Raw genomic sequence first — 24247 nt, 5'->3', positions numbered from 1 at the left:
GGGGAGGGGGGACGCCAGGGGACCTCGGTCACTTTGCGAACCCGCCCCGCTCCTCGGCATGCCCGGCAGGCGGGCAGACCGCACTCACCTGTCGGAGAGAGGCGCGCAGCATGGCTCTCCCTGCCCGTCCCGGTCTCCTCACGCCCGCGGCGAGACTCGGACTCTTCCCCCGGCGCAGCGGCCGCGCGCCGCCATCTTGCCGCAACACCCCGCGGCACCATTGGCAGGGCGGCCAAGAAGGCGGCCGCCCATTGGCTGCGGGGGCCGCCGGCGCCGAGCGCCGAGGCCGCGGGAGCGACCCGGCCCGATCGCGATCCTTATCCCGGTCCCGATCCTTATCCCGATCGCGATCCCGCGGCTCGGGTCGGCCCGGCCCGGCCCAGCCCGGCTGCCCCGGCCATGCTGTCTTGGGGAGCGGCGGGTGGGCGGGCGCTGCGCTGGGCGAGCGGGCGGGCACCGGCCCGCGGGTTCCGCGCCTCTCCGCGGGCGCGGACCGCCATGCCCAGCTGGGTCATAGATGGGTACGGCAGCAACGAGGTGCTGCGCTTCACCAGGGACATGACGTTCCCCATCATACACTTCCCGAACGAGGTCATCATTAAGGTTCACGCTGCGAGCCTGAACCCCATCGACCTCAGCATGAGAAGTAAGTGCCGAGCCCGAGCAGCCGCGGCCGGGCTGCCGGGATGGCAGGGGCTGCGCTGGGGCTGCGGCTCCGGCGGCCCCGGCGGCCCGAGTGGGGCCAGGGCAGACACCTGTCTCGGCAGTGTCCGAGGCTGCCTCGACACACGTGTTTCCCCGAGCCCTGTGGAAAACTGCCGCCTCTTGGAAACTTAACTTTTTTCAGGTTCTCAGGGAAGAACGATACAAAAATCTTTCTCCTAGTTCTTAGGGAGAACGATATAAAAAGCCACTGACAAGAGTGTGTGTGTGTGTGTGTGTGTTGCGAGGGTGAGCTTTTAATTGAATGATTGTGGTGCAACTCTCTCGACCGAATGACGCCTGGCCAAGGAGCAGCATTCTCCCTAAGTGATGCTGGATTTTCCCACCTCCTGGAGGTGAATGGGGCTGGAGGTCCAAGTGGCTGCCAAGCCGGCATGTGCGACCTAAGGCGAACCGTGTTGTTCATTGCCATGCCCATCCTGAATCGGCCTCTGCGGACCTGCTGTCATCCCGCCCAGGAAATCTGTCCCTTTCACTGCCCAGCTCTTTGTATTTGACGCATTTAATCAGATTTTCTTCCCCAGTTTCTGGGTTTGAAACACAAGAATGAAGTTGTGGTAGCAGAATACCTTATATTTCCCGTGTAGCAGTGCTTGCATATCGAATCAGATTCAGTAGAACAAGCTTCTGTCAGGAAGCCCGCTGACAGAGCTGTAATCTGTGTTTTGGGTCTCTAATAAATGAATTTTAAAAAATCTTTGAATATCGTTGATGGTTTGGTGGTGGGACATTCCCTATCCAAGGATTCCTGTTAAGGCGTTTTCTAGCATGATAGTGCCCCTAGGCAGACTTGTCCAAATACCTGAAGGGGCATACATGCCCAAATGCAGGCTATTTTTAGGCTGAGCACTGTTATTAGATGGGTAATTCTGAGACTTCACGTCATATGTCTGTTGCTTACTGAATAGAAATTCAGGTTACTAATTTTAGGAGATAGGCCTTACTACTTTTTACATTGCTTTTTATTTCTAAAATCTGTAAAAGCATGAAACATTGCAGATTTTTTGCATGCTTCAGTTATAACAGAAATGAGGCATGTTATGTATAGACAATGCTTTCTTATTGGAAGTGCACAATTAATAAGTGAGCACTCAGTGTGGTATTTTGTGGCTGATTCCGTGTTTTGCAGGTGGTTATGGTGCAACCGCGTTAAATATGAAGCGGGATCCCCTGAAACTCAAAGCTGGCGAGACTGAATTTCCTCTGACACTCGGTCGAGATGTCTCTGGTGTTGTTATGGAATGTGGACTGGGTGTGTCTTATTTCAAACCTGGAGATGAGGTGATCCACCAATCTCTTTATTTTATTTTCTTTTGCCAAAATGTATAGTTAAAATATACTATGAGATATTAAGCATTCTTTCTCCTCTTAAGTATTTCTTTAATGCTGTTGCACTCTTAATGAGGCCTATCTGGCAGTAAATTCCTAGAATACTTTTGACTCTTCATTTTTTTCTCTGAAAAACCTGGTCTTTCAGAGACTTGCTTCTGCAAGTTAATTTCCCTTCTGTGTTTTAGTTTTGGTCCATTTCAGCAGTAGCAAGAATGGAATTTGTTTGTTTATAAGTGCACACCAAAGTGCCGTTTTGTTTTTAATTGAAGGTAGAATTCTAACAAGAAGGGATTTGTTTTTATTTTTCTTGGGTAACTTGGAGTAGGAACTTTGGCTTAACACAAGAAGCACTTCATGGGTGCCCAGAACCAATACTGATACTGTTTGCTTTCACCTTCACCACTTGCTTTCACATTTCACCAGTTTTAGCATAGCAAATCCTGATTCTGCACCATCCTCACCCCTCTAATCTGGGCTTTTCTGGCATGGGAGTAGTTTGGAGGGGGGGGGTCTGAAAAATTATGTCTTATACACAATGCAATGGTACAATTTTATTTACATAGACTTCCAGTCCTTCATTTAGTCAGTTTTGTGGGGTTTTTTTTTTTGTGTAAAATAAGCTAAAACTGGTTTCTCATATACAGTGAAGGCATTCTGTGAATTAGAAAAAAAGATTTCTTTAATGAAGGAAACTTCTGTGTACATACAATTGTGTGCAAAGCTACAAAAATGGATAGTTGTTTTCTGTTTGGTTTTAGGTGTGGGCAGCAATTCCCCCATGGAAACAAGGCACTCTGTCAGAGTTCGTGGTAGCTAGTGGAAACGAGGTAAACTTTCAAAACTGTGGCTAACAAAACCTCAAAGTTGTAAAGACTGGCATTTTTTCTTCTTCAGTATCTAAATAACTTTATTTCTTAGTGCTTGCATTGATTTGTACTCCAACTAGTTTTGAAGATGGCTGAAAATGTGCAATACACAATCTGCAATTCAGTAAAGCTTTTTAAAACATTTGAGTGTCACATAGAAGCTGCTGTGTGACTGAGTTATGATTTTATTTCAGGTATCTTTTAAGCCAAAGTGTCTCAGTCACACAGAAGCTGCTGCCATACCATATGTTGGTCTCACTGCGTGGTCTGCACTTAACCAAGTGGGAGGACTGAACCAAAGCAATTGTAGTGGAAAAAGGTAAGTAAACAGTTCTAGTGCTAAAATTAAAATTCTTCATTTTTGTATTGATGAGCTGCTTCTAAGACACATCCAGCAGTGATAAAAGACTGTCATACCATCACATTCATAAAGATCAGCTGTCTGAGGAGGATGGTTTCTGTCTACACAGCTGCTGAGAGAGTCTCTTTAGAGGAAGGCTCAGATGAGGTCCCTATATAGAGGTAAAAAAGGCCCAGAGAAGTTGTGGATGCCCACACATGCACAAGTGGAAATATTTAAGGCCAGGTTGGGTGGAGCTCTGGGCAGCCTGCTCCAGTGAAAGGAGCAGGGCACAGCAGGGCATTTAGAACTAGATGATCTTTGAGGTCCCATCCAACCCAGGCTGTTCTGATTCTGTCATAATCCAATGTATATATAATGTATGGGCTGTATAGAGATTTTGAGGATGTTATCTCCAGGAATTTATAGGAACTTTGCCTTTCTGCCTGTTAAGATAGCTAGCCAAATGCAATATTGTCTCACATATACTGGCAACTCACAGAAAGCCCTCTCAAGGACAGAAGTGTGGTTCACTCACTTCCTGCAGGCGTGGGCCATTTGGAACAGACTGGTTTTCCAGCTTTTTAGAGAAAAATGAGAAGATGACTGACTCTTATTTGACCTGCAGGCCAGAACTTTGATCAGGTCAGGAATGCAGACAAGAAAAGGAGAATGTGCAAGAGGAGCAGCCAATCAAATAGAAAAATTGACTTTGTTTATCAGTCTGTTAATCTGACAATGGCAGATGAGAAAAAATGCAGTGAAAGATTGGAGCAAATACCATTTTTCTCCTGATAATTGAAATTTTCAGTGATTTTGATCTTTGGATGTTTGAGTAAATAGATAGCAAGAGCTTCAGAATGGGAATAAGGGCGAAAGTAAAACTGTGGGAGTTTAAAAATAGTAGTTAAAATTACTATGCTGCATCACAGGTTTAGGTCATGAAGTAATTACTGGGTAGCAGGAGTCTGGATGCCTGACCTTATCTTGGCTGATACTTTGTAATGCAACACATTGCAAAGGACACTAGATCTATTGAAATTCTTCACCCTCATGTCTAGAAGACAATCGAGTGAGTGGTCACATGTGTCATGTGTCACATGTGTCACAGTGAACTTCATCATGAAAATATTGAGCAATTGTTTTTTCTAAAGGTGAACAATGTTTTGAGAAAATGAAATTGCAAAATTTAAAGAAGATGAAAGAGACATCATTGAAATTAACTTCCAGCTAGTAACAAAATTCTAGATAAGATCACCTTTTTATTTTTCAGTATTTAGACTTTTTATTATCTTCACTTTCACATGTAATGTGAATAATAATGTAAATAGAATTAACCAAAAGATACACCCTTAGGCTAACCTTATTTAAATTGTCTTTCCAATCTTCAGGTAAGTGTTTAAATTGTTAACAGTAAAATCCAAACTGCATTAGTAATGTGTCTTTACATTTAATATTTACTTTCATGTTCCAAATAAAATTTTAATTGCTTTGTCAGCAAAAAACCATTTTTATGTACTTAAAAAATATTATGTGTCCTGTCTATTTTGAAATTTTGAACTGTAAAAGCAGCAGCGAATGACTTATGTGATGGTACCTTTTTTCTCCTGAAATATTACTTGTAGGAAAGTGTTTAAAATGCATTGAAGAAGCTGTGCAAAATTATATTCCATGAACTCCCAGAGCAATAATTTAAAAATGCAAGAATTTATACAGTGTTTCCTAGTTTCTTTAGATCATACATTTGGTAAGAGGTTACCTACATATGTGATTTTATGTCAGTCTTTTTGTCTCCTGTAGTTGTATGTAAATAGCTATGTAGAAGGGTGTATGTGCACACAAAAATGTCTTATTTTGGCAGAGCAGCTGTATTCGTTGATGAAAGCTACTTCACTGGTGCTTTAGTGCAATGTTAAGACATCTTAAAAGCAGCAAGATTTTTTTATTGGCGTGTGTTGTTCTCTTTGCCTCTTTAGAGGCGTTAGCCTGGGCTAACCAGAAATACTTGCTGTTAGTCCAGTGTCTGACAGATTATCTGCTCCATCTGCAGATACTTTCACAGGTTATGTTTTTACAAGTTCCTGAAGCGTGCCCTCATTGTTTGTGAACCCTCCTGCAATTCCAGTCATTTTTCCATAGCTTTTATTCTATACCACTCTAATTAATGTCACTATTCTTGTAGAAGCTTAAAAGTTCTTGCTATCCTAAATGTTAAAAATGACTCTGTTGTGTTGCAGTTCTCTGTGGATACCTGGAGCTTCTCATATGTGCCACTGACCTGTTTCAGTAGAAGGGGGATATGCAAGACTAGCTGTCTTGCTTTCCATATTCACAAAATGCATGACAAAAACAAACCTGACAGTTTGAGAAGTTATTCAGAGTGCTTACATTGCTATTAATTAAAAGTCTTAGTGTAAATACAGAGGCAATATCTTAGACTTTCATGTATGCTGGGCAGAGGTGCTGGATTCTTTTAATGTAAGCTACCAAACATACACTCCTGGTTTATAAGGTTACAGTGAAAATTTGAATGGTATAATAGCCCAAGAAAATACTTTTTTCAATGTCTGTGTGTTATTGCATCATTTTATTTGTTGAGAAATACAAACTGGGTGTAGATTGTAAAACTTCTTGATAGGGTAAACACTGCTTAATCCAGGAATAAACTTCTTGGGGACATTTTGTTGGCATAAGCAAATGAAATATAATTTTATATCCAAATAAAGTTGATATATTTAGTCAATAAATACATTACTTTTATAACTATGTAAAATTGCATTTATTCAGTTTTTATCTTGCATAAAACAGTAACTCAGTCACTGAAAGTTTTTCATTGTTTATAATCTGGACAAAATAGTAGTCCTTAATCTGCACACGCGCTCCCCACCCTCTGCGTGTTCTGGTGGGGGGCACATGCAGCTGAAACAGGTCCTGCCTCTCTGATGCTTGTTTCTGACCACATCATAGTTCCAGCAGGGCCCAGGGAGATGGACTAAACTTTCAAATCTCATGGTGTGCTTATCTGAAGAGATCTGCTCCCTGTGCTGGAGCCCCGTGAGGGGCTTGGTGAATGTTGTGCCTCTGTCAAAAGGGAGGGAAGCCTGGGGTACAAATGTTCTGCTTGTTCTTTTGGAAGAACTGGTTCTCTTGGATCTCTGTCCAGGTCAGAAGATTTGTTAGTTTGTTGCCTGGTGCACATACTTGTCTATTAGTTTAGTCCTGAGCTCTCCCTTGCAGTGAAAAAAGGTAGTTTCTATGATGTGTTTTCTCCTGGCTGTGTTTTCCTGAGGCAGTGCAAATGAAACTGTTCCTGCTTTGGCACTTGCCATCATCTGTCATTCAGTACTGTCCTAACAGGTTCTGCATCTTCAAACACTCCCTCCCTTACCTGTGTGTCTTGCTGTTGTCAGTGCTGTAAAAATGTTGATCTGTTGAGCTGCTTCACGAGGATCTCCTGTGCAGGTGTAGTTTGTCTCAGAAATTATGAGCTTTCTTGAAGTCACAATGTGTGGAGAGAGTTCTAATAATTGGAAGGTGTGGTAGAAAATAGCCCATGTAGGAACAAACCGAATTTGGAAAGTATTTTTGCCTGAAGGAATCTTGAGGGCTTTTATTGAAGGGGAAAATAAAAAGAAGTCCTAGCCAAACTGCTCCCCAAACTGAAAATGTTACCTAAATCCTTTGAGCAAATTGTACATTTTCAGATGACAGCTTTCCCCAAATATGTAGTAGAAGAAATGCCCTTTAACTAAGGAGTGAAATTGTGAGGGCAGTTTGAAAAGATTTTTTTTGAAAGGATTTGATTTTGACTGTCCTTCTTAAGGATAAAGATGGGTTTAATCCAATATCTTGAGTGTGGTATCCCAGAGCCTTTTCAAGTATACTAAAGTCAAAATATGCATGTTGCTGTGGGCATCTGTTGTTAGAAGCCTGGTTCTGAGGATAAGTACTTTTTGGCAGATTTAAAAGCTGCTGGCTTTGTGGTATTGTGGTTTCATATTCTTAATCTGAATTTTGCAGCTTGGATCAGTGAAATGGGAGGGAACAGAATCTGATCACTTACAAAAGGAGCATTTTAAAGTGAGTAGTGTGACCAAAACCAAGTCTCTTAAGCTGCTTCAAAGAACTTTTGTAAACTGAGACTCCAGATTGTATTTTTCTGTACTGTAAAAAGCAACTTCCTTCAACATCTTTTACTGTGAGGTTTAAAACAGGAATTTCACCAGCTTCTAGTGAAGATTCTGAGATTTTTCTGGTGAACAGAAGCTCTGAGAAACATGATGTTCCCCAATCCTATGCCAAGACTTCATCTTGGATCTTGTTTTTGTCCTAGAATTAGCAAATAGATCCAAAGTCAGAGCACTGTTTGCAACTTGAGCCGCAAAGTTTTCTTACTAATTCATTTTCTGATGTTTAGTTATTTAATAAAATATTTGTATGAAATTTTTGAACAGCGATTAGGCTTCTAGCAGTAAGATCCTCACACAAATAAACTTGTATTATTTCTTTTTAATTTAGGGTTATCAGTTAAAATGAACTCTCAATTGCTAATAATTTGGCAACATACGCCTTCATTAATGTTCTTGCTTGTGTGCCAGTTTCCACAAGCTGGCATTTACAGGGTCTTGTTGAGATGTACTGGAAGGAACTAAAATTCTACTGCTTTTTTTCCTAAAGAAGGAGATACCTATCTTAATCTAGTAGAAGTTAAACTTGTTAATGCTTCATTGTATTTTTTTGTCTTTTAGATAAACATTATGGAATATGGGAAAATTATGTTCCATATGTTCTGCAGTTCACAGTCTCCTTAAATAATGTGATACTAAACTACTTTTTCTCTTAGATAAGAACAATTTGTGTAAAATGTTGGTGAATGGGATTTTTTTCTTTAGGAGATGTGACAGTGGAGTCTGGGAGACAGAAAGGACTCTTAAGTGATTTTGTCTCAAACTAAGCAATTATGTTTGGGAAAGTGAGGACAGGTACAGGGTTTTTGAATAATATAAATGCTACTACCTGACAACTCCACTGTCTACATTTAGTGGAAAGCACATATGAGGAAGTCTCTTTGGCTGTGCTGAGATAATGGTTTTTGCACAGGACACATAATCAGTGATGTTAAGTCACATTTTTGGCTATCTGAACAGTTAACCAGTCTTGAATAATATTAAATGACAAAACTAATCTTTTGCTAAAAATAATAAAAATCAGATATGTATAAGAAACATCAGAATACATAGTTAAGCCAGTTTATTAGAAGAACTATTAAATCTATTTTAATTTTCTCTTACAGAATATTAATATTAGGAGCTTCAGGAGGAGTTGGTACATTTGCTGTACAGGTAATATTATCCAGCATGCCCAGGATGAATCTTCAAACGTTTCAGTATGAAAAAAAAAATAACAGAAGGGAATTGAGAGAAGGAATAGAGAAATAGCAAGCTACTGATCAGTCTGTCTGATCGAGATGATTGATATTTCCAAAAGTAAAGTATTTTCAGATTTATTGCTTTCTGTTTATTATGTTGTTTTATTTTAAAGTAGGAACCGTGGACTTTAAAGAAAGGAGTTGTATGTAAGATCATATTTCACAATTTGGTTGCAGGAAATCTCTGACTGGTGTAACTTGAAATATGTAGCCTGTTCTTGTTATCTTTCATTCGGCTCTGTGGTATAAATATGAACAGAACTTGGTGTTTGATAGGAAAACTGATGGAGAATGTCAACTCCTACAATTGCTGTAGCTGGTCAAGTGGTGTGAGAGGCCATCAGGCGTTGTGTGCAGTGGCTGTAAAGCACAGAGGCTTAGATTTACTTTCCCTCACTGTCTTGTCCCTGCTGCTCTTTTGTCTGTCTGTTCCAGCAGCTCTAAACTTTGGAAGGTCAACGTGCTCTTCTGTTGATTCATTAGTTGTGGAACATTCTATTTCATGCTCTCAGTTAATTTGGGGGTTTGATTCTAATTAGTGCCATCTCATGCTGAAACATCTTTCTCTCAAGGTTATAAAAAAATACAGAATTTGAGTGATTGCATCACTGCTTTCCATGTCACTAGGCTATAAGCACAGTAGTTTTAAAGAGGTTTACAGCAGAATTTTTCATGGTATGCTGTTTGCCTGATCCTTGATAAAGCAGGTGACCTTCACTATGAAAGGCTGACCAGCCACTGACTAGTAACAATTTGTAATGGATCACTCCTGGATAAACTACAGTAATTAATCTGGAATCAAGGTAAAAAGTGGTACTGTGAATGAAAAAATGGGATGCAAAAAGAGATAAATAACTAGCAAAAATCCTTTACTTTGCTGTAGCTTTTGGAGTAGAAGATAACCTGATACTGTCCCTCTGGTAAATCAGAGATGACTTCCTTCTTTTTCTGTTACTAGTACTTAACCTATTTGCAGTAATATGAAATACTTAAAGGACATATTTAATGGTATATACGGTGCCAGTTTGATAGTTTGGCAACTTTGACAGTACCTCTCAGATGGCAAACTGAGAGCCTTATTTTTCAAGAGACCTGGTGTGTTTCAGTGGCATTAAAAATGCCCCACACTCTTTCCTTCACACCAGCTCCTCCTTCCCCACAACCACCTTAAATATTGATAAATTCTAGCCATTATTTTGTCTGTGGGATTTGTGACAAATTATCCTGTATTAGAACAGTCTCCCTACTCTCTATTAAAAGTGCTAATTTGTTACATAAATATGAGACTTTGGCTTTTTTAATTGTTCTCAATATTTCACTAAGTTTTAATCTTTGGACTTCTTTTTTTATATACTTGTTTTTAGCTAATGAAGGCCTGGGATGCTCACGTGACAGCAGTTTGCTCTCATGATGCCAGCACACTGGTGAAAAAGCTTGGAGCAGATGATGTGATTGATTATAAATCTGGAAATCTGGAAGAACAGCTTAAAACATTACCCTTGTGAGTGTTGCTTAATTCTGAGATGAAGGAGTTGGCGGTCAGACCTTCTGCCTTTTGACTCCTTGACTCTATCAGAACTCCCTAATTTTTCTCCTGTTTCTAAAGCATTATTTTGTAAAGCAGATTCACCTTTTTGAATGCAGTTTGCAAGTGAGTATGCCCAGCACAGATTTCCTTGTAAGACTAAGCCAGTTAACTGGGAGACAAGCTCACTTCCATGTGCTTCTCTTCAATGACTGTGGTATGAACAGTTTTGTAGCTTCCATCCAAGCATTTTGGAGAATATACAATGCATGAACAAATTGAAATAAGCCTCTGAAATCCTGAGCAAAGCTGGTAAATACAAAATTGATCTTGTAGAGGAAAGAACTATATAATGAAGAAGCAGCGACTTGCTACTGTGCAATCCGACTGGGAATAAATTTTCTTCTGTAACATTGGATACAGCTGCCTCTGAAAAACAATCACATATATCTTGTCACAGCAGCAATGTTTAAACTAGCCTGGGATTTTTCTCTAGAACAGAAGTATTTTTGGCTTTTGTAATCTTTCCATCTGTTTAAATGTAGTCTACTGTGACTTGTATTTGAATATGATATTTACACTGCTCTTTTTAGCTAGATTGAGCTACCTTTCTAGGAGGGGAAAGAGAAGCTGCTCGATCTGTGGGAGAATTTTACTGGTAACTGTGCTAAGAAGGCATTTGTCCTTTAACTGGAGTGTGATTCTCAGCAGGCCTGAGGGCAGTTGTGAGGGCAGTGACACTTGTCTGTACAGCATGATGGACTTTGCAGTTGGTGCAAAATTTGCCTTTGTGCAACACTTAAAATGCTGAACACCCATTCCAGCAAGTAACTCTTTCTAAAAGACGTCAACAACAGTGTCCTGGGGTGCAGTGTAATGATGAAACTAGGCTGCTCAGTCAGCTCTGCTGAGTGGTATGTTCCTACTTTCCTCCCCTTTGGAGTCGTACTGACTCTTCAGAGCTCACAGTCAGTTACTCTTTCCAGGAGCATTAGTTTTCATGATCTTCCCTTGTTGGCAGCTAACTATTACATTAACTGAACTTCAAACATGAAATGACACCCTTGGAAGACAGGCAGGAAAAATGTCATTCCATAGAGATAAGTACTTTTCTATTTAATTTGCATAAAGTATTTTCCCTTATATTTGTAATTATTTAGATTAGAGATATGTGTATATACATATCTATTGCAATCTGGAGATTGCTGGAAATTTACAGATGAAAACGAGAATGAGTTGTGCATTTAACAGAACAGGTGCATAGCTCCCCATTGCCCTCTTCAGCCTTTACAGGCTCACATGCTGGTATAATGAGAAGGAACACTGAACCTGTGGCTTTTTGCCAGAGGCTGCCTATATCCATTCCATGGGGGGAAGGTTTTAGATCCTTTGCATTGTTAGGTTCAATGTTAAATAGGTAGATGTGAAGAAAAGAGCTGTCAGGATAGGTAAAATGGCCCCTAAATAAATAAGGAGGTTAAAAAAAAACCAACCTTGGAGAAGTGAAGCTGAGAACTGGGTCACAGAAAAGATGTGAGGAAATAAGCATTAGCAGAATAATTTGTTTACATAATTTTAGCCACTGGAACTGACTTTCATGTGAGTACAGCATGTACAAGAGCTGTTCCTAGTTGAGGGCATGAGTCCAGACTAGTTTTTACATGTACATACTGTATTGTTCAGTGCTAGCCCTCAAGACTATTCCAGTAGTCTCTGTAGGAGGGCTGCAGAGATAGAGCTCTGGAAGGCTGTAAGCACGTACAGCGTGTAGTTGTGCATTTAAGTTTGCTTTTTGGAGTTTAAGTGTACTTCTTAAATAGCCTGTGTCTGCTGCACAGTGAATGGGCAATAACCTGTAAATTTAAATCCCACTGTACATCAGGCTGGGACTTTACTGAAGTCTTGGGACTTTCTTGCTGCTATCTTGCAGGCTGACAATTTTTGCATGGCAGTGACATGTAAAAATGTGAACTATAGCTGATTTCTGCTATTAATTAGCTTAATTACAGTGAAATTATTTTTCCCATATCATTATTTTAAACCTGTTCTTTATTTGTCGGCAGGTTTGATTTTATCCTAGATAATGTTGGTGGATCCACTGAGAAGTGGGCACTAGATCTCTTGAAGAAGTGGTCAGGAGCAACGTATGTTACCTTAGTGACACCTTTCCTGATCAATATGGACAAACTTGGAGTGGCTGATGGCATGTTGCAAACAGGAGTCACTGTTGGTTCCAAAACTCTAAAGGTATTTGACAAAATAGTTCATGTTTTGTAGTACTTAAATGACTACTTCTGTGGCTTGGATGTCAGTCACAGAGCTCGTGGAGGGGCAGCTGTTGCATTGTCCTCATATGTCATTAAGTGTATTATTCTTTCTTTCTTTCTTGCACTGAAAAGAAGTGTGTTGGGGTGGTGCTACTGGGTGTATACAATGGTTTGGGGAGCTTTGAAGTTTGGTTCCTTGCTGTGCTTTCCATTGTGGCCTTTTCCATATGGCGTCCCTACTGAGTCCTGCTGACAGCCAGGGTTTCATAGTCAACACAGCAAATCCCTGCCTCACTGAAGTGAGGGCAGTTTTGTTACTTGCTTTAGGCTGGCCAGGCTTTCTCTCAAAACGTTGTTCCATGACTGGTTCTCTTCATCCTGTTCCAGCACCAGAGAGTAATAAGCATGGTGAGGGTGGCTAGAAAGTCTTTCATCTCTTTCTTGTTCATGTGTCTGGATGGTGATACTGATTTTTCTAGTTTTCATAAATGGATCTTAAAACATTCTGCCAGTGGCCAGATCAGTGGGGCTTTTTAGAACTTTTCTTTTTCTTCTCTATGCTTGTGTACTTGCTCTCCAAATGAATGCTTTTCAAGCAGTTGCTATGGTATTCCTGCAAAGGCTTGGCTGAATGGGATTTTAAGTCCTGCAGCAGTACTTTCACAAGAAAGCCAAAGACAAAGTGAAAAGGCGGGGAAGAAATAATGTAATATTATTTCTCAGTGTGCATGTTTCCGTGATGAAGAGGATTCTATGCAGTATATAAAAATCACCTCGCTTTGGCAGATGATGGCTTTTATTCCTGTAATGCCTTACTCAGAGGAAATGCTCTTGACTTGTGTGTGTGAGATGTTCCCAAAATGCCTTTCATGTGAGCTGCCATCTGTTGTTGGACAGTGATGACTTTGGCAGGTATTATGGTGGAAAATTAAGTTACTGATACTGAAGTGGAAGGTTCTAAATGTCACAATCCTGGGTTTATTTCACCCCCTTTGTGAGTGTACATGAACAAATAACACCATTTCTCTTTTATGTTACAAATAATGCTTTTATGTTACAAATAATGCTGTTTCTAGCTGCAGAGACAAGGTAATTGTTTTTCTCTACTAGGTGACTTGTGCAATTGGACACAAAATTCACCCTGATCCTGTGGTAACACAACATCCTGGTCTGTACATTTAATCCACATGCTTGGGTGCCATTTTTTTTCAGACACTAGCATATAATTTCCTTGTCTTTTCCTTAAGTTACTTCTTCAGAGATTTTGTCATTAATTTGAGTTCCCATTTCAGTTTGGTCTCATGATATTTTAATAGATTTGTGATCTTTCTTGCAGCATCTCCTTAAAGGAGTCCATTATCGGTGGGCATTTTTCATGCCAAGTGGCCCAAGTTTGGATGAGATAGCAGAACTGGTGGATTCTGGAAAGGTATGTCAGTAATGCTTACTTGGGTGTTTGTGCTGAAAGAGATGCTGCTTGGACTCAAAAATGGTGTAGTTCACTACTGGGAAATAAAATGTTATGAGAGTCATGGTAAGGAAAGCTAGTTAAAAGTCAACTTGTTCCAGTTTCTAACTTCTGCCTTTTGCATGGAATTTAGGAGTTCATAATGCTTAAGACTGTTCTGCCTTCTCCCTCTTGAGCGTACATTTTTAAAAACACAAAGCTTACGAAGTTTCAAGGATTAATGTCCAGTGATCGTTTATTTTTGCCAGTGGGAATCATTTAATATGAACTCTTGATGAAAATTCTGTTTTAAGAGGTCTCTCTTGGTTCATTTGGGCAGACTAAGCATGGCTGTGTATCTGCATATGCAAAATTGCTTAGCCTGGATGGTTGGGTGTCCTGCCCGTAGTGTGTGCAGAAGTAGAATATTCTGGTTATTGTGTGTAATAGATGCTCTTCATTGGCAGAGTGGTGACAAGAATCTTGTGTTTCATTATTTCAGTGCTTCAGAGTATGATGTTGGTGCTAATTCAGCACGGGGGCTTGGAATATTGTGAGCATTCATAAACTTCTGGGGAGTCTTAGTGGGCTTGAGGGGAAAAGCCAAGATAGATTACAGTCTGCTTTTGTGATCTTTTCAGGTTTATGAGCTTGTTACAAAACATATTGTGGGAGTGAACAGTTGATTTCCTATGTTTTGGATTGTGTGGTGATATAGGCCCCAGCAGAATTTGGCAATTTCACATTGCCAAATTCTTTTGGAATTTTGACAATGTGAAATTATCCAAGAGTAGAGAATATGGACAAGTGCTGCTAATCTTTCTATGTGGTACATAAGCAGAAGAGTAAGCAGAGTCTGTAATGACTGCTGGTAATTCCAGTATGTGAACTACCATCTTGTGCTCAGAATTTGTGTATATTAGTAAAATTTAGATCTCTCAAAGTCTGAGTGTTGATCCTCCTTTTTTGGTATGCAATATGATCCAGAGTTTGTAAAAGAGTAAATAAACTACTGTTGTACTGAAGACCTGGTTGCTTCTGTTTTGCCACCTCACTGCTACTGATAAGGCTAAAAAGTTCTCTGCTTTGCATTATGTCCAGTCCTATAAGCATAATCCTGTGGTCCAGAAAGAAGCTGTAGAAGGTCCTCATCCAGTGACTGCATTCAGTCACACTGCTAAATTCTAAGTGTCTAAGAAATGCCCTTGTCTTTGTTCTTACCATTTGTCCTCTTCTCAGCCAGTTGCAATTTGTTTTGTGTTCTGCTCCTACCTTGTATGCAAAACAAATGTAGAGTATGCTCATGAAAGCCTCTTGGGAAACAGCTGTTTATGCAATAGAGACAGGGCTTAATCGGTGTTCTTTGCTTAATAACCTGGACAGGTGAATTGCAATGCCACTTCAAATGTACGTCATACATACATGAATGTCCTGGTGTACTTCTGGTCGTAAGATGATCATGAGGACAGAGATGTTTGCTTGGTCTTTTATTCTCCGTGCAAAAACAGGTCCTAACGTCAGACTGTTTATTCTAACTGCATTTTCCTCTATTTTGTGCAATGTTGTAAACATCTGAGCTGTCAGCAGGATTTTATAAGACTCAGTTGTGTTCCATTTAGACAGATATTAATAAGACTATGACCTTTCTTGTTTAGACACAAGAGTTCTTCTAAAAGGACAGACCATCCATTCAGAAGAGTAGGTGTTTGGGAAAAAAGGCAGGAGAGAATCACTGGAGAAATTGTACCACAATTTTCTATAAGTAACTGAAAATAAGTGTTTATGTTTGGATAGGAAAGAATAAAGGAGAAATAAAAAAACCACAAAGCAATGAAGTGTATCAAGAAGCTTGGGGAAGCCAGAAAATTGAGCTCATGTAGTTGAACTTGTTACCTTTGAGTGAATATTTTTGAGTAATACAGTTGTTTTTTTTTTTAATTTTAGTAATTTCTGTTAAAGACATCTTAATTTTGCGATTGTATGAAGTGAGTAAGAGAGCAATTAGAAAGCTCCTGAAAATGAGAGGCTTTTTTTCAGGAGTAAATGATATGGGGGGATTAAATGTAAGAAAAAGAGATGATGGTTTCAAGAGATGTTACAGTAAGTGAAGCATTGAAGAGCATACCTCTGAAACATTTACAGATCATTTACAGTGTTTCTCCTTACAGTCTTTCTGCACCAACAGAGATTTATAGTTCTGATGAGTTCATCATCTTCCTTTGTGAAAGCAAAAAGATTCTCAATCCTTCAGTGAATGAAGAATAAGCAATTTTGTTAAAAGTTACTTGGTTTTCACCTGGATGATCTTTGCAGCAAGAAACAGAGACAAAATGTCAGCTCTGAGGAGGAGTTCTTTTTATAGCCTTTTTTATAATGGGGAAGCAAACGAGAGGATTTGATGAGTTGGTAGTATAGGGAAAGAGAATAATTTTCCTTGTGTAATTTACCTGCACATCAGTCAGTTCTGGGAGCTCTAAAACCATTTTCAGTTTGTGAGCTGTTTTCTCTGCCCTGCAGCTGGACATCTTGCAAAGAGACTATTGCAAGACTGAGGAGCTGGGGGCTGCTGCAACAGTTGTGGGCATGGAGAAAACCCAGTACTTTCTTGATAAATTTTAGGGAGACTGGCTATTTTCTAAACTGCTGGAGAATCACTGTTGTGGTTTGAATTGTAGCAGTTGATTATGACCCAGTAAGGACTGGCTTAATGGGAGTTCCACCAAATGAGTTGACAAAGCCCATGTCAGAAACTGCTGTATCTCTTTCCCTGGTAGAACTTTCCTGGTGAATTACAATTCTCATCCAAAGACAACTGAAATCAACAGAGGAACAGAGGCAGGACACAGATCTGTCTGGCACACTGTTTGGTGAAGCATCATCACTGAAAGGCTCATTGGGAATTAATTTGGTGTATTTGTGGTCAGTGTTGCGGATTTAGACAGTTTCGGTTTTTGCCGCTTGCCCAGCATTTTCCTCCTAAGGACATGTCATACAGTTCTTGCTGAAAATAGGCCAAATTCATAGAAGTACTTAAGTTGGTAGAGGCCTCTAACTCAAAACTGAGCAGTTACTGGGCATTTATAAAGCCTGGTGGAGGAAAGCAGGCTCAGGAGACTCCTTAGTGTCCTAAGCAGGAGCACTGAATGTGTTCCTGCAGGACTGTAATAGGATGTGGGTTAACGTGCAGTCCAACAGAAATGTGACTTTTTTGTTTTAATTCAGTGCTATTTAAATGCAGTACAAGTGTGTGTGCTGTGTTTCAGGTGACTTAATACCCTTCCCTTCAGAGCAATGTTGCATCAGATGGGCTGATGAGAGAAAGTTGTTTTTGCAGAAGGAAGACCAAAGGGCAGAGTCTCCAATCATGAAATGAATAGATCATTCTCTCTGATGTTTGATTTTTAGATAGATGTTCCAGCACAGGCACTCATAGGAAGAACAACTGCATGCCTATATTAATGTAATTTGTGAGTAGCATTGATTATACATTTTGCTGAAGGCACTAGATGCTTTGGACTTAGCACCTGCTGTTACGCTTTGGAAGGCAGGATGCTGACTGTTCTTTGGCCCTGCTGCTGTCTCCTTGTGCAATGCTGAACAAATCACATAACCTTTTGCTACCATAATTTCTTGATGTACTAATGAGGGCTAATGCCCTTTATTCACCTTTGGTGATTTGCTCTGAGATACCTTGTTAAAATGAGGAATTGAATTGTTTTCTGTTCCTGGTCTTTGCTGTTCAGGAAGTAAATAACACAAATGGATATGGTCATCCACTTTGACATGCCTTGGGTTCTGAGAGTTGTTTGGATGGCCATGATTTAAGATGGCTTACACCTACTTCTAATGTAGGTCATCACAGCTTCTGGACTCTGTATCCTAACCTGTGTGTATTGATTTGCTTCAAATTCATCTTGTTACAGTTCTGCAAATAAGTTTTTCCCTGGCCCTTACTGCACTATTGTTGCATTTCTCTCAGCTGTATAAATATCAAACAGTGAATGTAACACCGAGTCCTTGAATGTTCTCCAGACATGGCATCTATATATGTGGCTTTCTCTACAGTAATTCCAGATTTTCTGGCTGTGCTGCAGTATCATAAGATACCTGAGAATTTGCCCTTGCATGGTTCCTGCTTTTAAAAGGCACTAGGGTGCCTAAGTATAGGAGTTCCTACACTTAAAAGTTGTAATTAACTAGAGATCAGTCCTTCCCACTCTCTTTAGTCACTCACACTTGTTCTGATGACCATCTTTCTTCATGCTGCATTGCAAAGCTTGCACCTTTTTATTTTTTCTTTTAATTTTGTGTTTTCCTGTTGCAGTGCATTTGCTTGCCAGGTTGGTTGGCTAGAGCACAGAGATGTTGACCAAAGAGGGGTTGCCAAAAGCTCTGTTCAGCCCTTTCTCTTCCAAAAAGAACCTCTATCTGCATTTTGTCACGGCCACCAAAAAAAGCCACTGTGATTTTTATTCAATCATCCTGCTGCTATTCCTTCAGGACATGGTAGCTTGCTTATGCTCTTTATGGAAGTGCTGTGTGGTTACATCACAAAGTGTCCATGAAGGGCACTAATGGAAATTTTGCATACTGTGGGGAAATAGGGGAAATAGCAATATGTAAATTCACTTACACCACAGTGAGGTCTGAAAAAAATCCATCATCATCTACCAGGCATTTAATCAGATGTGTTCCCTTAATGTGATGTAATTGTAAATTGTGTGCAAAGTCAGTCCTGGTGTTCTGAGCTCTAGCCTCCTGGTATAGGAGGGAATTGTGCCTAGTGCAGGGGTAAAGTGCAGACAAGGCAGCCTGTGTCTGCTGAAAGTTTAGTTTGCTGAGACTGGGAAGATGTGGATCATGCAGGACTAATATTCTAATCTCTATATATGATATGCTTTCATATGCAAGTATGTGTTTATATTTAACTGTACCAAGGTTGGTTCTGGCTTATGTATATGGTGACATTGACCCAGATTGCTTTAATTACCAGCATAAATATCAGAATATCAGAAGGCTACCAAGAATGTGCCTTACCAGGGATTCCAGAAGAGATCAATTGTGCTTTTCTTTAACAGTTTTTCAGCATGGTCCAGTACATGACTAAACCCAGGATCTTCCTTATTTCTACTGATTTAAGCTTGGGCTAGGCTGGCACACATGGGAGTTCTGGGCTTGTCCCTGCTCTTTGTTGTGCTCTGTAGAAGCTGTTCTGCTAGGGCTAATTAACAAATGAGTTTTTGAAGCCTTTTTGACACTCTGAACTGTACCCTGATAGCCTGCTTAGCTGGGATTTGTCTGCTAGCATTTTAATAATTGTACATGATACTTGTGACTTCCAGTGGGCTGCTGTTAGAGATGTGATATGAAAGAACATACTTTGGCTTAATAACCAAACAAATAAGACCTGATAATACTTTTGTTGGTAAGATAGCTGTGGGATTAGACCCTGGGACACTTGCCTTCCATTCCCATGTCTTAACCACTGCAGCACCATTTTTGTTATGTGTGTATTGTTGGATCAGTTTTACTTCTGTTAGGTATTTGGGACAGAAATACCATGCACCTGATGTCCTTTAATGTGCTCATGGATGAAAGTGCATATTCTCTGAAATATAAGTTAATGAAAAGCACAGCAAGGGAAGTTCTTTACAAAACATTCAAAGATGGGGCTCTGGGCAGTCTAGTCTAGTAGAAGGTGTCCCTGCATATGGCAGGGGGAGTTGGACTGAATGGCCTTTAAAGGTCCTTTCCAACCCAAACCATCCTACGATTCTATGCTGGTACTGTGCAGTTGCAAAGCCACCTGTACGAGGTGTGACCATAGCCAGCTGTTGCAGAAGGTAAGGACTTCAGTCTTTGTCTTCAGTGAGGGCTGGCCCTAGAACTTGCTGTTGGCAAGCAATATGAGGCTCAGCAGACATTGTTGTGTGCCATTTTAAGGTGAAGAAAGAATGAAGAAAGGGGTGAGATTAAGATCCAAGGAGCATGGAACATGACTAAAGCAGGGAAGAAAATGCTCAGATAAAGTAGGAGTGTCCCAAAACAGCATCTTTTTTCCTCATGAGATGACAAAGTAACAAATGAATAATCAGTTGTTTAGTTCCAGGACAAGGACTGTTCTTTTTAATGACTTCTCTTCACGATTCTTGTTGACATTGATTAGAGACTCACAAAGGAGACTATCAGGCTCTGCATTTGTCCTCATGGACCGCATTTATGCCCAGTGGTAGTTTCTGGAGGAAGATGGCCTTTATCTTTTAACTCAGCTAGTCAAAACAGCAGGCAGGTCTTTTCCACTACAGCAAGCCCTCAGGAGGATTTTGATGTCTAGTGGAGCACATCCCAGCTTTTGTTCTGTGCAAGTTCCATTCCTGGAGGGTGGTGTATGGGAGCCTGGGCAGCCTCACTGAGGCATTGGAAGGGATGTGCTGTGGGAGGCAGCAGCTGGGAGGGAGGCACTCTCCCAAGCAAGGCTGCCCGGCAGCTCTGACACGGCCATCCTTTGCAGACCTGGAAGAGAGCCAGTGCACTGTCACTGTCCTTTGAGTGAGGGCACTTTTGTCCTTCTGCGCTCTGAACTAGGCTTGCGCTCCGTTCGTCGCTCTCCTGAGAATTTCAAGGCTCTCGCTCTCCCTCCAGTGGCAGGAAAAAGCTCCACACTTACTGGAGTGACTTGTTGCTGCTATGAGGGTCAAAACTGCCTCCATTCCTTTCATGTTTTCTCACTTGTCTCCTCCTGATAAACTAAAAGTGTGTCCTTGCTACCACAGAAAGTGGCACCTCCAAGGGTGGGTCTGATTTTGCCATGAGCAGGAGTGTGTTCCTGCTGACGAGTTAACTCCTGCCAGTGCTGTACACTGCCTACTGCATTCAGAGCTGCAGTGGCTGGGACACCACCTCTGTGCTATGTGTAGGACAGCCTTAATCAGCATCAGCAATTACTCTATTTTTCCAAGCACATGAGTTCAAGAGACCTGAGATTCATTTCTATAGTATGTCCTGCATTGGAGAGAATGAAGAGGAAGAAAAATATCTTTCAGGCCCAATCTGTTTTCAAATAAACATTTCAATGTGGGTATGTGTAGTCCTTTCTCTCCCAGACTTTAGTTTAATCCCTTTTCCCTGAACAAATAGGTGGCCCCTGGCAAGGAACTGATGCGTGGCTGTAAATAGGCAGTGTTTTTATTATCCAGTTAATCTCCATTTATTATCACACATTCAACAAACAGCAGACGCTCCCCTACTTGTTTGTCTGCTCACAGGAAGAAATTTTATCTTAGTCAGTGGATTATGGTAAAGGCTGAGTGAATCACTGTGCTGCAAAGCGGTCAGCCCTTTCGGAGTTATTCAAACAATGGGGCTGTCCAGCCAGCCAGATAAAATGTTTAATGCTCTAGATTGCCAGGATCATCAATTCGGTATTCATGTCTCTCTATAGCACTGCCTAAAGCCAGCATTTAAATGAAGCTAGAGGTTACATCAATGTAGCACATGGGCTTTGAGCATGTGGCGGCTGCAATACACACGGCGTTTTGAACTGTGAGGCTGAATTTGGGGCTTCTCTGAATCACTGTGTCACCACTTTTCAAATGCAATGCTTTGAACTCTACCAAACAGGCTGAGGATGTAACATACCTCACTCTGTCAGGGTGTCAGCTGCAACCTATAGTAAGGGACTGCAGGTTTGCAGAACACTGGAGTGTCTTGTTCATATTTCTCAGTTGCTGCATGTGTCTGAAATTAACTTCTGCCTTTCCCCAGAATCCCTTGCACTTCACATCCTCTGTGCTCTGCTTCTTCCCTGAATACTTTTCCTCTCCTCCTAGCCTGTTGCCTTGTCAGGGTCATGCACCAGCAGGCTGGGTTTCTGTATCTCTTTTTTCCCTCTTAATTGAAGCACAGCTTTATACACAACTGCCACTAACAATAACTACTGTACAAGTGCTTGGCTCAACAAGGTTCCTGAGCTGTGTTTTCCCAAGCATCTGCTATGAAAGCAAGGGTTGGTCTTTCTCAGAACAGTCAGTACTGATCAGCAGCACGTTCCTCCTGCTGATGGTCACAGCAGCTGCAGCTGCACTCCGATGCTCAGTTTACCCCAAATCATTGTCTAATTCAGTGTTTTTGCTGCCTTGAGTCCACGTCCCTGACTTTGCTGATGTCCGAGACAACATTTCCATTCTGTGCGGAATGCTGACCAGACGTGAGTTTGTCTTGCACACAATCATTTATACCCAACGTTTCTTCCATCGTCGGGGTATCTTTGTGGCTCCTCTGCTGTGTGTTGCTACTGACTTTGCTAGGGGTTGGTTTACAGGCATTGTCCAGGCTGAACAAGGGAAATAAATTACTAAGCTTTGTACCTTGCTGCATGACAACTTTGAGGCACTTGGTGATGATATTTATTTGCACAGTTGCTCTCAAAGTGATTTGTCTGCAAATTCTGATGCATTCTTTGAAGGGGGTTAATTCATTCCTGATTTTCTGCCATGTAAAGTTTCACACTATGGCTAAGCTTGGTTTGACAAAATAAAAAGGAAAATCTAGTGATAGTAGGTGATATGGTGGTGCAAGTTAGAGTACTGATGTCTTGGATTACTGTTATCATACAAGCAAAGCCAGTAGTTATTTAAGTGCATTAAGGAGTGGATGTCAAGGTAAGGCACAGTGTATAAATGAAGAGGAAATTAGGACATCTAGGAAGAAGACTTCCCTGACCATGGACAACTATCAGAGAGCATTTGTTGTGCTGTTGGAAAGGGTGCTGGGTGGTCAGCACTGCTGCTAGGAAAGTGTGTGTGTGTGTTATGAAAACCTTTCCTTGGTAGTGCTGCACACTCACCTTCTAAGCAAAAGCAAAACTCTTTGTCTCATGGTAAAAGCAAGGCAGCTTTCTGAAAGACAGCACCATTCCAAAGCTGGCACAATGTGTCCTTATTGCTGCTGTATTCCTTTTCTGTCCAGCACGACCAGGTCCTGCCAGAGAAATTACCAGTTCTGGCTTTTTCAACAAGAGAGGGTGCATGCTCACAGCTATAAGGAAAACACAGAAGGTATTTTTTCACTGACAGAAGTGAAAAGGATCTTCTTCTAGCTGTAAATAGTGTGTTTGGATCTTTGATACTTCAGATCTTCATCACTGCAAGCGCTAGCTGTAGACTCATCTACTGGTCATGTTTTCCTCTGATAGGAAGATAAGGACCAGTGCATCAGTGCAAGGACATGCACTGGGCTGGTGTTACAGGATCCAAGGTAAAGGACCAACCTCAGGGTAGGCAGATCTTTGGTAGGAGGCGTGGAGGTACTGCTGTAGACAAATCGTATTTTGGTGTTTGGAATGCTGACTCAGAACTTGACAGTAGAAAATAACCTCTTCCCTTGGATCTGCAGTGACAAATAATTTTCAGAAGAGCTGAAATTTCTTCTGCTTCTGTTGGTACACTGTGACATCTAAAGAAAATGCTTATAAGGGTTTCAGGCTCCTTAGTTAATAATGGAGAGAGTGAATAAGTAATTTCACTGTTGTTAGAAATAAGTCTAAAACAATCCAGAAGGCCACTCTACAAAATTAATGTCTAAATAGCAATTGATGCAAGCTGGGCTTAATAATAATTTATGCCTCCTGGAATAGACAGTGGCTGAGTTTTCAAGTGTAGTTAAATGATTCAGCAACAAACATTGGTGGACTTTTTTTTTGTACCTAATTTGTGGTCTTTTAAGGGTACTGAGCCATGTACTGATACAGACGGGCATCAGATTTATAGGTATCTTTAAAATATCTAACATTGTGAGAATTCTTGAGTTTAACAAGAAAACCAGTAGAGAAATATGAGGAAAAAATGTTCTGTCAGTATATCGTTGTGGACAACAAAAAGTTAAACCACAGTGTCAGGTTTTGAAAGGATGTAGATGTTGGAGCCTTACAAGATAACATTAGTGGTAGAGGCCCCAGGTAAGGGTTCTAGACTGTGCTAGTAGAGATGTTTCAAAACTTGGGCAAAGTGCAGCAGAAAGCCTTCAGCATGCAGAAGTATCCCTGAAAAATCTTAAAAGCTAGTGGCTACATGGCAATTTCTGTCCTAAATACCTTAAAGAAACCTCCCCCCTTTCCTCATACAGTTTTGAAGTGTGAGGGTGATACTTTATTCTTAATATAGTGACTTTTTTTTCTTTTTTCTGTAGATTCAACCAGTTATTGATGAAGTCTTCTCATTTTCTGAAGTTCCAAAGGCCTTTCTGAAATTGGAAGGAGGACATGCACGTGGAAAAACAGTGATCAATGTAATTAGTGGACAATAAAGTATCTCAATTCATTA

At 40.8% G+C, this 24247-nt stretch overlaps 2 protein-coding genes across 3 annotated transcripts in view; one reads left to right on the top strand and one right to left on the bottom strand.

Annotated features, from left to right (window-relative positions):
- The window catches only part of QRSL1 (glutaminyl-tRNA amidotransferase subunit QRSL1), a 13847-nt gene extending 13627 nt beyond the window's left edge, over positions 1-220 (bottom strand). Inside the window, exon 1 of the mRNA XM_063389734.1 lies at positions 89-220. Coding sequence (XP_063245804.1) covers positions 89-112 — 24 coding nt within the window. The 5' untranslated portion in view covers positions 113-220. The remainder of the gene's footprint in view (positions 1-88) is intronic.
- RTN4IP1 (reticulon 4 interacting protein 1) overlaps positions 1-24247 on the top strand; it is a 24610-nt gene extending 363 nt beyond the window's left edge. The window contains exons 1-9 of one of the 2 annotated variants that reach the window (XM_063389735.1): positions 398-646; positions 1853-2004; positions 2814-2882; positions 3116-3240; positions 8555-8603; positions 10054-10190; positions 12278-12461; positions 13818-13910; positions 24114-24247. In XM_063389735.1, the coding sequence (XP_063245805.1) occupies positions 400-646; positions 1853-2004; positions 2814-2882; positions 3116-3240; positions 8555-8603; positions 10054-10190; positions 12278-12461; positions 13818-13910; positions 24114-24230 (1173 nt within the window). In that variant the 5' untranslated portion in view covers positions 398-399 and the 3' untranslated portion in view covers positions 24231-24247. Of the gene's footprint in view, positions 1-397; positions 647-1852; positions 2005-2813; positions 2883-3115; positions 3241-8554; positions 8604-10053; positions 10191-12277; positions 12462-13817; positions 13911-24113 lie in introns of those variants that run through there. The other variant, XM_063389736.1, reaches the window with a different exon arrangement.

The sequence above is a fragment of the Prinia subflava genome, chromosome 2 (genome assembly GCF_021018805.1).
Source record: "Prinia subflava isolate CZ2003 ecotype Zambia chromosome 2, Cam_Psub_1.2, whole genome shotgun sequence".
NCBI classification, from domain to species: domain Eukaryota; kingdom Metazoa; phylum Chordata; class Aves; order Passeriformes; family Cisticolidae; genus Prinia; species Prinia subflava.
Note: the sequence above shows the minus strand (reverse complement) of the source record. Positions and strands in the feature narration are given on the sequence as shown.